General features: G+C 48.5%; 1 protein-coding gene across 3 annotated transcripts; it reads left to right on the top strand.

Annotated features, from left to right (window-relative positions):
* Positions 1–865: 865 nt before the first annotated feature.
* On the top strand, positions 866–15,517 carry LOC308118157 (long-chain fatty acid transport protein 6). 3 transcript variants are annotated; one of them, XM_080477435.1, is made up of 10 exons: positions 866–1,471; positions 5,546–5,749; positions 5,990–6,148; positions 6,351–6,475; positions 8,993–9,187; positions 12,734–12,824; positions 12,928–13,126; positions 13,282–13,379; positions 14,435–14,565; positions 14,948–15,517. In XM_080477435.1, exons 1-10 carry the CDS (start codon positions 994–996, stop codon positions 15,122–15,124), a joined length of 1,857 nt encoding a protein of 618 aa, XP_080333561.1. In that variant the 5' UTR covers positions 866–993; the 3' UTR covers positions 15,125–15,517. The 3 variants fall into 3 exon arrangements, with proteins under 3 accessions (XP_080333561.1, XP_080333560.1, XP_080333562.1); XM_080477434.1 differs by having other exon boundaries at positions 931–1,471; positions 12,734–13,126; positions 13,256–13,379; positions 14,948–15,246; XM_080477436.1 differs by lacking the exon at positions 14,948–15,517 and having other exon boundaries at positions 931–1,471; positions 13,256–13,379.
* Positions 15,518–15,749: the final 232 nt, after the last annotated feature.

The following is a 15,749-nucleotide window of genomic DNA, read 5'->3' as shown; positions in this document are numbered from 1 at the left end:
TCATGACAGAGTCGCTGGAGTCTCTACAAAGCCACTAAAGAGTCTCTACAGAGTCACTAGACTCTACAAAGTCACTAAAGAGTCTCTATTGAGTCTCGAGAGTCACTACAGAGACTCTAGAGTCACTACAGAGTCACCACAGAGTCACTAGAGTCTCTACAGAGTCACTATAGAGTTGTTACAGTCACTTCAGAGTCTCTACAGAGTTGCTAGAGTCACTACAGAAACCATACAGAGTCAGTCTCTACAGTCATAACAGAGCCACTAGAGTGTTTACAGTTACTAGAGTTGTCACAGAATCAGTAGAGTCACTACAGAGTCACTACAGAGTCACTAGTCTTTACAGAGTCACTACAGAGTCGATAGTCTCTACAAAGTCACTAAAGAGTCTCTTTAGAGTCACTACAGAGTCAGAATCTCTACAGAGTCTCGAGAGTCTCTACAGAGTCACAAGAGTCTCTCCAGAGTCTCTAGTCACTACAGTCATTACAGAGTCGCTGGAGTCTCTTCAAAGTCACTAAAGAGTCTCTATTGAGTCTCTACAGTCACTACAGAGTCTCTAGAGTCACTACAGAGTCTCTACAGAAACAGTACAGAGTCAGTCTGTACAGAGTCTCTACAGAGTCACTACAGAGTTGCTCCAGTCTCTACAGAGTCTCTACAGAGTCACTACAGAGTTGCTAGAGTCGCTACAGAGATACTATAGAGTCGCTAGAGTCTCTACAGAGTCACTGGAGTCACTATTAAGTTGCTCGAGTCACCGCGGAGTCACTGGAGTCTCTCCTGGAGCTTCAGCCCTCAGCATTGTGTGCGGCGCTGCAACTGCCCTCAGCTGATTGGCTGAGACCTTTGGAGCTCAGCAGCTGATTGGCTGGGAGGTACACCGGTCTCAAGCTGCTGGAAGCTCCGGAGTTCCAGCGTCCTGCCTGGAGTTTGGTGACAAACTAGTTCCTGGTCTGGTTCGGGTCCTGGTCAGGTGTGGTCCCGGACAGCATGCTCTCCCTGTTGCTCAGCAGCCTGCTGGCCCTGCTGCTGGCCCTGCTGCTCTACCAGAGGAACGTGTACCCGTACCTGTGGCAGGACGTGAGCTTCTACTTGCGGCTGCGCAGCTTCTCCCGCACGGTCAGGTCCCGCATGCGTAGCAGGGTCCTCTCGGTACCGGACCTGCTGGAGCAGCAGGCGAGCCGGATCCCGGACAGAACCCTGGTGGTGTTCGGGGAGCAGTGCTGGAGCTACCGGGACGTGGACCGGAGGAGCAACCGCTTCGCCCGGGTGTTGAGGACGGAGGTCGGCCTGCAGCCCGGAGCCGTGGCCGCGCTGCTGATGAGCAACGAACCCGACTTCCTGTGCGCCTGGTTCGGCCTCAGCAAGCTGCGCTGCCCGGCGGCTTTCCTCAACACCGGCCTGAAGCCCGCCGCGCTGCTGCGGAGCCTGCAGACCTGCGGAGCCCGGACCCTGCTGCTGGGGGCCGGTAGGTACCGGGAGGGGTCGGGGTCGGGGTCCACCCTACTGGGGGGGCGGTAGATACCGGGGACATGACGGAGACGGTCAAGGGTCATAGGTCGAGAGGCGGGACGATGACATTCATAGTTCTCAGCTAATTCCTCCACTTCGAAGCTTTTAAAAATAATAAAACAAAACATTGTCATGGCCTAAGACGCTGCGTAGTGGACAGTCAGACTAGAACCATGTGTAGTGGACAGTCAGACTAGAACCATGTGTAGTGGACAGTCAGACTAGAACCATGTGTAGTGGACAGTCAGACTAGAACCATGTGTAGTGGACAGTCAGACTAGAACCATGTGTAGTGGACAGTCAGACTAGAACCATGTGTAGTGGACAGTCAGACTAGAACCATGCTTACAGGAAACGGCGTGGCTGTGGACGTGGCCAGAGATGAGAATAAACTGAGTCGAACTCTGACCTCTGCTGGACTTTGCTTCATGAACTCAACACTGATCCTGTTGAGGATAATTGATCCTCACACACCTCAGTGTGTGTGTGTGTGTGTGTGTGTGTGTGTGTGTGTGTGTGTGTGTGTGTGTGTGTGTTAGGGCTTTTCCAGCGAAAAGAACCAGGTGCTAGTTCAGGGCCGGTTCTTAAATGAGCACCGCCAAAGAACCGGTTGTTTTTCCATTGTCATGGAGCCAGTGACGCAATGACACGACTCTCGCCGCGTCATTGCGTCACTCCAAAATGTGGTACGTCACTGATTTCACCAACGTAGCGCCGGCAGGATCCAGGAACCAGGAGACGGACTGTACCAGCACTTTGGTCCGGGCCGCTCATTCTTGTCTGTCCTGAACCCCGGATGCAGACCAAAGAGACAGAAAACTTTGAGTCGCCTCGTATCTCTATTGTTTTTTTCATGTCCGTCTTGTTTTTGTCCGTCGCAGAGGCGCCGCAACGGGGTAGGCAACACAGGCAATTGCCTCGGGCCCCGAGCTGAAGGGGGGGGCCGAGGGACGGCTGACATTACTCAATTTCAATGGCAAAATAATGTAACTGCTTTGAGACGCTGCAACGACAGCGCATCGACAATCCCCCTCTCCCAGTAGTCACTGGCTAGGTGCTAGTAGGGGGCCCCAACAGACAGCAGATATCAGCGGCACAACTTGAAAACACCCCCGGACACGTTCCAATGGCACGTCGGAAACCTCCCTAATGGGGCCCCACTACCACCCTGCATCCAAGTGGAGTCCTTGTTGTCCAGCACATCGAAAAAATGAAGCTGAGAAATCCCTCAGGGCATGAAAAGAAAAAATGATTCTCAAAAATGGAAGATGAGTATGTCCTCTACAGTTTCCTGTTCTCAAAGAAAAATATGCAACAGGTGATACAGAGTGGCAAGCTTTGTGCAAGTTGCAAGAACTTTGGAGCGAGCAATGTATAACATTGACGCTGATGATTTAGAGTTGGAGATTGTGAGGTGAGGTGATGAAGACAATCAGCTGTGCTGCCTCACCTCTCTGCCCATAACAGAAGGAGACGCTCGGACGGACAGACGGACAGGAGGGAGACAGGGACACAGCACGAGAGCCTGGAAGAGGCTGTGGGTCTGTTTAATACAAAGTAATGGTTCTGGAAAGTTCTGACTCCTGGACTCTGTGGGGGAACCTGGCGGTGACAAGCACTACTGCCACAGAGATTAATTCTGCTGTCTCCACGTCCCCCGACCACGCCTCCACCTGCACCAATGACATTTCAAACTCCATTGATAGTGAGGACCTTCTGGATCCATACAGCAATCTAAGCATTGCATGGCGTCTCCTCTGGACTCTTCCGGTCTCTCTTGCTTCTGATGAGAGGAGCTTTTCCGTTTTTGAAATTCTTCAAAACGTTTGAGGTCAACCCTGAGCCAGGAGAGGCTCACAGGACCAGCACTGATTTCCATAGAGATGTTCAGAGGTCCTCAGATATGGAAGATATTGTGGCTGCAAGCAGCAGTTCTAAGAAAAAACATTGCAGTACAAGTGGACTCTAGATGTAAGACCAAGGGTGTCACACTTCTTACTTTCCACTTTTTCTGCTTGGTTGCATTTTTCTGGCATTTATATATTGTGTGTAAAGTTTGCATTCAGTTTAGATAGTAACATTAATTATCCATCCATCCATTTTGAGCTCCGTCACCCAGATCACATTGACCCATTAAGAACCTTCCTGCAGGTGGAGAGCCCACAGGAAGGTGGAGAGCCCACAGGAAGGTGGAGAGCCCACAGGAAGGTGGAGAGCCCACAGGAAGGTGGAGAGCCCACAGGAAGGTGGCGCCCGGCGTGGGACATGAACCCTCTACCTTGAGACTGAGAGTCTCATGCTCTACCTACTGAGCTGGCCGGGGGACATGAACCCTCTACCTTGAGACTGAGAGTCTCATGCTCTACCTACTGAGCTGGCTGAGGGACATGAACCCTCTACCTTGAGACTGAGAGTCTCATGCTCTACCTACTGAACTAGCCGGGGTCAATATTAATTATTTCATATGTTAATTATTAAAGTATTTCTTTACTGATCTGTGGTCTTGGACTTAATTCATCATCATTCTGGAGCCAGAAGGCCCCATAGTCCTTCTTGCCTAGGGCCCCCAGGGGGTCTAGAAACGCCCCTGGTCCGGAGCCCCGGAGTGACCATAGAGAATAATAATAATTCCATATCCGACCAGCTGACAGGACGGAGCAGGAGCTCTGCACCTCCAGAACTACGGCTCACCATTGCAGATGAAATGATCTCGTTCCCTCGTATTATTAACTTGAAGGAACAACTTATTATATCGTTCCCATGCGTTATTACTATACCATAACCACTGTAGATTTCAGAAAGCCAGTTCAGTGTTTCTTCCATCTCATAGTTAGAGATAACTCCAGTGATAGCTCCGCCCCCAGCTGATGACGTGTCGGATCCCGCTCTGGCCCAGCAACCATGTGGGCAGTGGCGGCTGGTCAATAGAGGGCACGGGGGCGCCGCCCCACCCTGGTGGAAACAAGTGGAATGTTGTTTTTTAAAAATTTGTAAAATATATGAATAAAGTGTAGTACAATCAAAATTTGTTTATGCCAACAAACTAACAATGAGCCCTGAACTGGATTCGCTTAATTTTCTACAGATAATCTTCAATAAAAGAGAGGATTTCTTTATTTCTCTGTCTAATAGTGTGTGTGTGTGTGTGTGTGTGTGTGTGTGTGTGTGTGTGTGTGTGTGTGTGTGTGTGTGTGTGTGTGTGTGTGTGTGTGTCAGGTGTGTCCAAGGCGGCCCGTGTGGGTCACCTTGGACACACCTGTGTGAGCAGCCTGGGGCGATGAGCAAAGCCGCCCTGTGGAGGCGGGGCTTAGTAGTAATCTCACCAGTTACTGATTAACACCAGAGCTACCGACAGAAAATTAAACCAATCAGCTCGTTTCATGTCTGAGACGTTGGGCGCTTTCTAAATGGCCCCCGGCCAGAGCTGCTCTGTGATTGGCTTAAAGTCCGTTCTGGTTTGGTTTCGCGTGTTTCTATGAGATGTTGAGGTGAAGACAAGAAGCGGTGAGTCTCTGATGATCAACTCTTCTAATTTATCAGTTTGAAAGAAGAAATTTGGCTGAAAAGTTGCAGGTCAGGTTCAATTTCCTCCAATATAGTTTTTCTTTTTTTTTAGGTTTTTTTCAAGAGAGATGAATTGATGAGTTGTTTGAAAAAATACCAGATATACCTTTAGTTTTCCCTAAACTCAGACTAACTGTCATTTCAAGTAAACCAGCCCCAAAACAGCTTCTGCTTCTATTTGTTTACAAGTATGTTAAATAAAGAGTCTTAATAAGTGCTCTCTGTTCAATAGCCGTTTAAATGTTTCGTGGGGGGGGGTTATAATGAAGAGCCCCACCTAAGAAATGTATCACCAGCCGCCACTGGATGTGGGACCAGCTCAGCTCAGTTTAGCCCCTGGTAGTCCCGGGCTTTGGTGGTGGAAAGACGAAGAATTGGTGCTCAGTCTGGCCCTGGACCAGAACCAGAACGTGATTCTTTCTGATGGAAAAGCCCCCTGAGTGTGATGACTCCCTGTCTCCCGCAGACCTGCTTCCTGTGGCGTTGGCAGTCCGTCGTGAGCTGCTGCAGCAGGAAGTGTGTGTGTGGGTCGTAGGTCACACGGCACCATGCCACGACTTCCACACGCTACTGGACAAAGTGGAGACGGCGTCCGGAGAACGACTGACCGACACGCCCACTGTGGAGCTCACCTCCAACTTCCTGTACGTCTTCACTTCAGGAACCACAGGTACCACACACACACACACACACACACACACACACACACACACACACACACACACACACACACCTGTTTCAGTCCTGCTTCATGCAGACAGCAGCTGATCTTGGATGTACAGCCTGTGTGTGTGTGTGTGTGTGTGTGTGTGTGTGTGTGTGTGTGTGTGTGTGTGTGTGTGTGTGTGTGTGTGTGTGTGTGTGTGTGTGTGTGTGTGTGTGTGTGTGTGTGTGTGTGTGTGTGTGTCAGGTGTGTCCAAGGCGGCCCGTGTGGGTCACCTGAAAGCGATCGGCAGTATGGCGTTCCTCCAGATGTGTGGCGCCTCGTGTGACGACGTGGTCTACATCACTCTGCCGCTCTACCACATGTCTGCCTCCCTCCTGGGGGTCGGGGGGTGTCTGCACCTGGGTGAGGGCCCCACACATACACACACGCACACTTGGGTGAGGGCAACCGTGCAACTGTGTGTGTGTGTGTGTGTGTGTGTGTGTGTGTGTGTGTGTGTGTGTGTGTGTGTGTGTGTGTGTGTGTGTGTGTGTGTGTGTGTGTGTGTGTGTGTGTGTGTGTGTGTGTGTGTGTGTGTGTGTGTGTGTGTGTGTGTGTGTGGCAGGAGCGACGTGTGTGTTGAAGAAGAAGTTCTCTGCCCATCACTTCTGGCCGGACTGTGTGAAGCACAAGGTGACGGTGGTGCAGTACGTTGGAGAACTCTGCAGGTACCTGCTGAACCAGCCACCGGTGAGAACAACCAACCGTGTGTGTGTGTGTGTGTGTGTGTGTGTGTGTGTGTGTGTGTGTGTGTGTGTGTGTGTGTGTGTGTGTGTGTGTGTGTGTGTGTGTGTGTGTGTGTGTGTGTGTGTGTGTGTGTGTGTGTGTGTGTGTGTGTGTGTGTGTGTGTGTGTGTGTGTGTGCGTGTTATAACCTGCAAAGTCTGTAACAACCAGTAGTGTGCAGTGGTGTTTCAGTCAGGGCCAGCAGTAACGAACAATCCCCACCCCCACCCCCACCTCCACCACCCCCACCCCCACCACAACCACCACCACCCCCACCACCACCACCACCCCCACCAAAAAAAGTATTGTTGCCTATGCCGATCCAGCCAATGCAACATTATGTCCTCCAGTAAAAAGACAATCCCAATCCAATGTAAGGCCTCTATTACACATCAGTACTTCATCAATACCAACATGACAGCTGATCAACAACCACTGTGCAGCATCGCCATCACATCATCTTCTAGTGTTTCCCACAGAGACGGGGTAGGGGGTGGGGGTGGGGGTGGGGGAGATCGTAGCGTCCGACGGGGGGTTCGGACCGTGCGAGTGTCGCGCACTACTGTCATGCATGTGTGTTCGTCTGTCTGTGTGAATAACGGAGAAAGAGGCTATGTGGAGATGAAGGAACGGAGGGATGTTGCGTCAGTCGAACCAAAAGCCGACCTGATTTAATGGTGGCGGCGCCACGATCGTATGGGAAACAACACTTTACACCCACAACAGCACCAAATGCCCACAGCAGTATGGAATCACAGTAAATGTGGAAATATAAAGAGAATCAATAATACAAAAAATATACAAAGGTAGTCAAATTTTTTTTCTATCTTGTCTTTGCTTATTCCATTTGGTCAACGCTTGTCCTGTTTTTGTCTTTGTCTTTTCCATTTGCTTTTTGTCTTTCCATTTACTCGATGAGTCAAGCCGTCTGGAAAAGACAAAAGCAATACAATGTAAATGCTCTTTCTGTTCAGGGGGACTCGTCGATACCTGATCACACCAGTACAGGTTTGGTACGGTATAGTAAGGCAAAGACTCTGTAGCCTACATGTCTCTGGTCCTGGAGGGCCGCCATCCTGCATGTTTCCATGTCTCCCTGCTTCTACACGGCTGATTGCAGTGAGTTATCAGGAATTCTTTTGAACTCAGTGATGGAAGCATCATGAGAATCAGGCTTTAAAGGGCTGCAGCCCCCAGGACCAGAGTTTGACCCCCATGTCGCCGCTCCACCTCAGAGAGAACGTTCAAATGTAGGCAGAGTCGTGAACGATGCATGTACATAATGGGATAGTAGTCATGGGACCAACGCAAAAACTGCGCTGCTCAGGAGGCGGAGCTGCTGCTCAGGAGGCGGAGCTGCTGCTCAGCAGGCGGAGCTGCTGCTCAGGAGGCGGAGCTGCTGCTCAGCAGGCGGAGCTGCTGCTCAGCAGGCGGAGCTGCTGCTCAGCAGGCGGAGCTGCTGCTCAGCAGGCGGAGCTGCTGCTCAGCAGGTGGAGCTGCAGCCGTGAGCCTCCGTTCTCTGTGACACAGTGAAAATGTTCTCATTTTGAACAGCAGCGTCCAGCTCCGGCTGAAGCTCCTCCATCTGTTACTGAGAGGAGCGTCTGCACCTCGTCTAAACACCAGGGGGCAGTGTAGCGTCACGTTTCATTAAACCAGGTAACTAAACAACCAGTGTGCACAAAGCGGCGTATATGAACAACGATGGAGGGTTTATACTGCGAGGAAATATTAAAATATTGCCGCTTGTCCAGGGTGACGATGGTCACTGACCAATCAGCAGACGACTGCGTTGTAGCTCCGTCTTATGCAATCGTACCGTCGTGCTAGCTACCTCAACGGAGGGGTTACTAACAATGGTGATGGTTGTTTTTGTACCATCCACAACCTTTGTCCATGGAGACGCACGGAAACCCGCCTCGCCCCGTTCCATCATGGCACAGACAGCGGTGGGACCACGGCTTGATAAACAGCCAATCACGTGCAGGGATATTTGAGCCGTTCCAACATTTCTTACATGACGGAGTCACGTTCAGAAGAATCTTCCAGAATGAAATGAAACGTCAACGTCTTGGCGTCTCGTGGACGTTCAAGCTTTGTTCCATTTGCTTCTGAAGTAACTTCCCACATCGACTCACAGTTAATGCTGCTTGAAGAAAAGGTTTTGCTTCTTTATGACATTATTAGATATCGTTAACGTTATTGATTTCAAAATGGCCGTAATTATGACTTGACTGACCGTCATTCATTACTGGAGCTACAGAGGTGTTATAGCGGTGTGCAGGTGTGTATAGGAGTGTACAATTGTTATGGTTGTGTACAGGTGCTATAGGTGTGTACAGGTGTTATAGGTGTGTATAAATGTGTATAGGTGTATACAGGTGTGTACGGATGTGTACAGGTGTGTTTATAGGTGTATACAGAATGTGCAGGTGAACTAGGTGTGTACAGGTAAAGGAAGTACTTTTCACCCCTCCTGCAGGTTCCTGAGGAGAAGTGTCACCGTGTGCGGCTCGCAGTAGGCAGTGGCCTCCGATCAGACGTCTGGAAGAAGTTCGTCTCACGTTTTGATTCCATCAGAGTCCGAGAAGGTTACGGCCTGACGGAGGTCGGCGTCGGTTTCCTCAACTACACTGACGAGATTGGACCGATCGGCCGCGCCGGGTTCTTCAACAGGGTCAGTCAGCTGGTGAATCCTTTAATCTCACGGTTGTTTTATGTAATAACATATGACTGCAATAACATATGATTGCAATAACATATGACTGTAATATCATGTGACTGTAATAACATATGACTAATAACATATGACTGCAATAACATATGACTGTAATAACATATGACTGCAATAACACATGACTAATAACATATGACTGTAATAACATATGACTGCAATAACATATGACTGTAATAACATATGACTGTAATAACATATGACTAATAACATATGATTGTAATAACATATGACTGCAATAACATATGACTAATAACATATGATTGTAATAACATATGACTAATAACATATGATTGTAATAACATATGACTAATAACATATGATTATAATAACATATGACTAATAACATATGATTGTAATAACATATGACTAATAACATGACTGTAATAACATATGACTAATAACATATGATTGTAATAACATATGACTAATAACATATGACTAATAACATATGACTGTAATAACATTTGTCTCCTAACATGTGACTGTAATAACGAGGGATGTCCCGATCCGATCGGTAGATATCGGATCGGGGCCGATATTAGTGATTTGTTAGTGATCGGGGATCGGTGCATCCAGCCGATCACCCCGCCGATCTGAAAAAAAGAAAGAAAAAGAAAAGCTGTGTTCATAGTGAGGTGTGGACGGAAGCTTTTTGGGAGAAGGCCAGGGAGAACAAAGATCGTATTATGAATATGTTTTTGAGAGTACTATGTTCAGAGTACTTTTGTCCAGCAGGTTTTACCACTTTGAAGTGGAATGAAGTGTTTATAATTCACAAAAAACTTGCTGCTTTCTCCAAAGTTACAAAGGAGCTCCACTCGTGTCCAGGTGGGACATTTGGACTTTACACAAATCTGTCCATTTGGCGAAGGCCAGGTTATTTCTGACGTTAATGTAGGTATTTTATTGTCACTGGGGCAATTCAGGGCCTTCATATTGCATTAGCCCTTATTTACACACAGAAATTCTTCTTCTTCTTAAGGAAGGAAACGACCCCCTCGGCTGATCTTCCTACCGCCCTGGAAGTCTTTTCAATGTGGATTTTAATTTGCGGTCTAACACTTTGGCTTTGTGCCTCGAGCCTAATCTACCAAATATCATGAACCCAGACCAAACTGGCTTTATTCAAAATAGACCTTCTTTCTCTAATTTGCCTCGACTGTTCAGTATCATTTAGAATGCGTCACAGGAAGCATTAATGTCCTTAGATGCCGAAAAGGCGTTTGAGCGTGTGGAGTGGCCCTGCCTGCTCTACACGGTCAAAACATTTGGTCTGGGGGATTCGTTTTTATCTTGGATCAAACTTCTTTATTCAAATCCACGAGCTTCAGTTCAGACAAATACCAGTCACTCTGATTACTTCTGTCTTTATCACTCAACTAGGCAACGTGCCCACTAAGCCCTCTTCTATTTGCACTGGCAATCGAATTCGAATATTACTGGCATGTATAGACACGGTATAGAAGCAAAAGTATTTTTATACGCTGATGATTTACTACTATATATCTCAGATATCACCAAATCAATCCCGGCTGCTCTACATCCACTTTGAGACTTTGGACGACTTTCAGGCTTCAAGCTTAATCTGAGCAAAAGAGCTCTTTCCTCTTAATATATCTACTAATACTCCTTCCCTGCGTGGTTTTCCTTTTAAATATGCACACGACAGCTTCTCACACCTTGGAATCCACATTTCACAGAAAATGGAAAACCTGTTCAAGAGGAATTCTTCTCCTCTTTTTCTGAGGGTTAGTGAGGATCTTGGTCTCTACTTGAATGATGCTTGGTGGTCCTCCTCCACCGTGCATTAACAGTGTAAAGGTGAACGTGTTCGCCTCTTTCCAACAACTGTTTGAAGTACTCTCTTCCAAAGCAACATTTTTTCAGATACTTACAAGTTGGCAGTTTTGTTCATAGCCACCTTCCTACTTTTCCTAATTTACCTGAGGAATCTGTTTTGGACACTTTGTTTTTATCCTCTACAAGTTTGAAAGGATCTATTTCTTTTATTTACAATCAGATATCGGCTATACGTTCAGACTCTCTGAATTCAATTAAAGCGCTTTGGGAGAAACTCTATCTGATGAGCTCTAGTCCCGGATTCTTAAACGGGTTCACACATCTTCTATTTGTGCGAGACATTGTCTTATACAGTGTAAGGTTCTCCATCGTGTTCATTACACAAAATCTAGCTTATCCAAAATAGATCCGTCCTCTCCTCTCCACCAGCAGACTCTTTTATGACCCTTCTGGCAGGACGGGGGTTTTGCTGAAGTGGACGTCCTCCCGATCCCCGTCCTTTACTCAGTGGCTTAGGGACCTTTATATTTTCTTAAACTTGAGAAGATAAGGAGGACACTCCATGGCTCTTCTGAAAACTGTAAGCAGATGTGGCATCCATTGCTTCAACCTGCTAAACAAATGAACTTCCCCTCTGTCCCAGATTAGTCGTGTCTTTAATCTGTCTCTGGAGATTAGGGTTGGTATGTATTCCTTCTTCATTCAGGACAGGTGCTTATTTAATTGTATCACTGTTTTTAATTTGTTTATGATTGATTGATGGGTTGTTTTATTTTTATTTTTCTGTTTTGTTTTCTGTTTTTATTTTTCCTTAAAGGAATTGCACAGGTACTCAGTACGACCTTGTTTTTGACAATCGGATTAAAATGTACATTTTGTACAATTTCTGTAAAACCTCCAATAAACAAAAAACATTGGACTGTAATAATGTGACTAATAACGTGTGACTGTAATAATATAATAATAGGGGAGGCAAGGCTCGGTTGGTAAAGTTGTTGTCGCCCAATCGGAAGGTTGCAGGTTCGATTCCCATCTCTGCCTGCCCACATGCCGAAGTGTCCTTGGACAAAACACTGAACCCTGAACTGCCCGTGTGAATGCAGTGTGAGAGTGAGTGGTTGATGGTGGTCGGAGGGGCCGATGGCACAAAATGGCCGCCTTGCTTCAGTCAATCTGCCCCAGGGCAGCTGTGGCTACCGACGTAGTTTACCACCATCAAGTATGGAGTGACTGAATAATCCAATGTAAAGTGTCTTTGAGTGCCAAGAAAAGTGCTATAAAAAACCAATGCATTATTATTATTATTATAACATGTGAGTAATAACATGGAACTGTAATAACATGTGACTAATAACATGGAACTGTAATAACATGTGACTAATAACATGGAACTGTAATAACGTGTGACTAATAACATGGAACTGTAATAACATGTGACTAATAACATGGAACTGTAATAACGTGTGACTAATAACATGGAACTGTAATAACATGTGACTAATAACATGGAACTGTAATAACGTGTGACTAATAACATGGAACTGTAATAACGTGTGACTAATAACATGGAACTGTAATAACGTGTGACTAATAACATGGAACTGTAATAACATGTGACTAATAACATGGAACTGTAATAACGTGTGTATCAGTGTGTTGTGCTCACTGCTTCCTGTGTGTGTTCAGCGTTTGATGGCGTTTGAGTTGCTGCAGTTGGATCCTAAGACTCTGGAGGTCGTTCGTTCTCCGTCAGGACGATGTGTGAAGGCAGAAGCAGGTGGAATAAACACACACACACACACACACACACACACACACACACACACACACACACACACACACACACACACACACACACACACACTAACCCCCCTGTGCAGGGCAGGACGGGCTCCTGGTGGCCCCCCTCTCTGGGACCCAGCAGTTCCTGGGTTACGCAGGAAACCAGCAGCAGTCGGACAGGAAGTTGCTGCGCGACGTTTTTCAGGCTGGAGACATTTACTTCAACACCGGAGACCTTCTGCTGAGGGACCGCCGGGACTTCCTGTACTTCAGAGACCGCCTGGGGGACACCTTCAGGTCTGGACACACACACACACACACACACACACACACACACACACACACACACACACACACACACACACACACACACACACAGACAGACAGACAGTGTGACTCCGTTTCTTCTTGTTTTCGGGGTTGAAGGTCAACAGGAAGTGTTGTGTGTCCAGGTGGAGAGGAGAGAACGTCTCCACCACTGAGGTCTCGGAGGTCCTCGGGCTCCTCCCCTTCATCCAAGAAGCCAACGTCTACGGAGTCTTAGTCCCAGGTCTGTTACAGTTCCGGGTCTGTTACAGTTCCGGGTCACCATCACCAGTATTGAGGTTGTTCCCGTGAGGTCAGAGGTCTAGTGGTACGACTGGGCGGCCATGTTGGACGTCCCCTGACTGTAAACAAGACCAAACACTTCAGACAGGAATGTGATGAGATACCAGAGAAGATGGTTTCTTCTGTGTAGCTGTAGGCTGCAGTCACAGGCAGTAAACCTGCAGTAACAGGAACCCTGTCCAGGTCTCTGATTGGACGGTTTCCCTGCTGACCCTGAGAGAAGGAGAGATGATTCAGCAGTGAGGAGGGAAGCTGGATTCTCTCAGGTCCAGTTCATATCAGCTTAGTACTTAGTCTGCTTCAGCTCCAGAAGGTGGTCTCTGCTGGTCCAGGCTCCAGACCGTGGTGATCTGGTCAGGACCTGGGACTTGGCTTCCTGCTTCACCTGTAGCTTTGATTCTCCATCAGCTCGACCTGCTGCCCCTCCTTAGCTCATCTCCCTATAGAAGCTCTACAGTCTCCCTCTAGAAGCTCTATAGTCTCACTATAGAGCTCTATAGTCTCCCTATAGAAGCTCTATAGTCTCACTATAGCAGCTCTACAGTCTCCCTCTAGAAGCTCTATAGTCTCACTATAGCAGCTCTACAGTCTCCCTATAGAGCTCTATAGTCTCCCTATAGAAACTCTATAGTCTCACTATAGCAGCTCTACAGTCTCCCTATAGAAGCTCTATAGTCTCCCTATAGAGCTCTACAGTCTCCCTATAGAGCTCTATAGTCTCCCTAAAGAAGCTCTAATCTCCCTATAGAAGCTCTACAGTCTCCCTATAGAAGCTCTATAGTCTCCCTATAGAGCTCTATAGTCTCCCGATAGAAGCTCTATAGTCTCACTATAGCAGCTCTACAGTCTCCCTATAGAGCTCTATAGTCTCCCTATAGAAGCTCTATAGTCTCACTATAGCAGCTCTACAGTCTCACTATAGCAGCTCTACAGTCTCCCTATAGGGGGGGCGGAGCCTCTCAGTCGGTATTAACAGAGCTGTACCTGATGTTCCAGGCTGTGAGGGTCGGGCTGGAATGGCCGCCATCGTTTTGAAGCAGAACAACACACTAGACGGTGAGGAGCTCTACCGTCACCTGGTTGAACACCTTCCTGCCTACGCCTGGCCCTGGTTCCTCAGAATCCAGGTGAGTTCTGTACCTGGCCTTGGTTCCTCAGGATTCGGGTGAGTCTTGTACCTGGTCCTGGTTCCTCAGGATCCTGCCTGGTTCCTCAGGATTCGGGTGTGTCCTGCAGGCCCTGGTTCCTCAGGAGGGGCCCAGTTCCTCAGAGGGGCCCGGTTCCTTAGGGGGGCCTGGTTCCTCAGAGGGGCCCGGTTCCTCAGAGGGGCCTGGTTCCTCAGGAGGAGCCTGGTTCCTCAGGAGGGGCCCGGTTCCTCAGGGGGGCCCGGTTCCTCAGAGAGGCCCGGTTCCTCAGGAGGTGCCTGGTTATCAGGAAGTTCCTGGTTCCTCAGGAGGGGCCCAGTTCCTCAGAGGGGCCTGGTACTTCAGAAGGTGCCTGTGCTTGCAGAGCTCCCTGGAGGTGACAGAGACGTTCAAGCAGCAGAAGGTGAAGCTGGTGGAGGAGGGCTTCAACCTGCAGCTCGTCTCCGACCGGCTCTTCTTCCTGGACACTTCTCAGAAGAACTTCACCCTCCTGACAGAGGCTCTGTACCGGGATATCGTGTCTGGACACCTCCACTTTTAACCTCCACCCGTGAGACTGCTGCTCCACCCATAAGACTGGTGCTCCACCCTGAACACTGCAGCTACACCCTTAACACTGCAGCGCCACCCGTAGCACTGCAGCTTCACCCGAAAGACTGCTGCTCCACCTGTAAGACTGGTGCTCCACCCTGAAGACTGCAGCTCCACCCGTAACACTGCAGCTCCACCTGAAAACTGCTGCTCCACCCTTCTTTACACTGAAACAGGATGAATGTGGGAGTGTTTCACAGGCTTTGTTCAGGTGGGATGAAGAGTCGCAGTGTTTCTGTGACGGGGGGGTTCAGGTGATCAGGAGGTTCAGGTGATGGGGGGGTTCACGTGACGGGGGTTTAGGCGATCTGGGGGTTCACGTTATCTGGTGGGGGGGGTTAAAGTTATCTGGGGGGTTTAGGTGATCTGGGGGTTCGGGTTATCTGGGGGGGTTAGAGTTATCTGGGGGGTTTAGGCGATCTGGGGGTTCAGGTGATCTGGGGGGGTTAAAGTTATCGGGGGGGGGGTTCAGGTGATGGGGATTCAGGTGATGGGGGCTTCAGGTGAACTGGGGGGGTTAAAGTTATTGGAGGGGGGGGATACAGGTGATCTGGGGGGGTTGACTTTATCGGATG

This window comes from Lipophrys pholis (assembly GCF_963383615.2).
Source record: "Lipophrys pholis genome assembly, chromosome: 12".
NCBI lineage: Eukaryota > Metazoa > Chordata > Actinopteri > Blenniiformes > Blenniidae > Lipophrys > Lipophrys pholis.
This window is presented reverse-complemented; position numbering and strand designations above follow the sequence as displayed.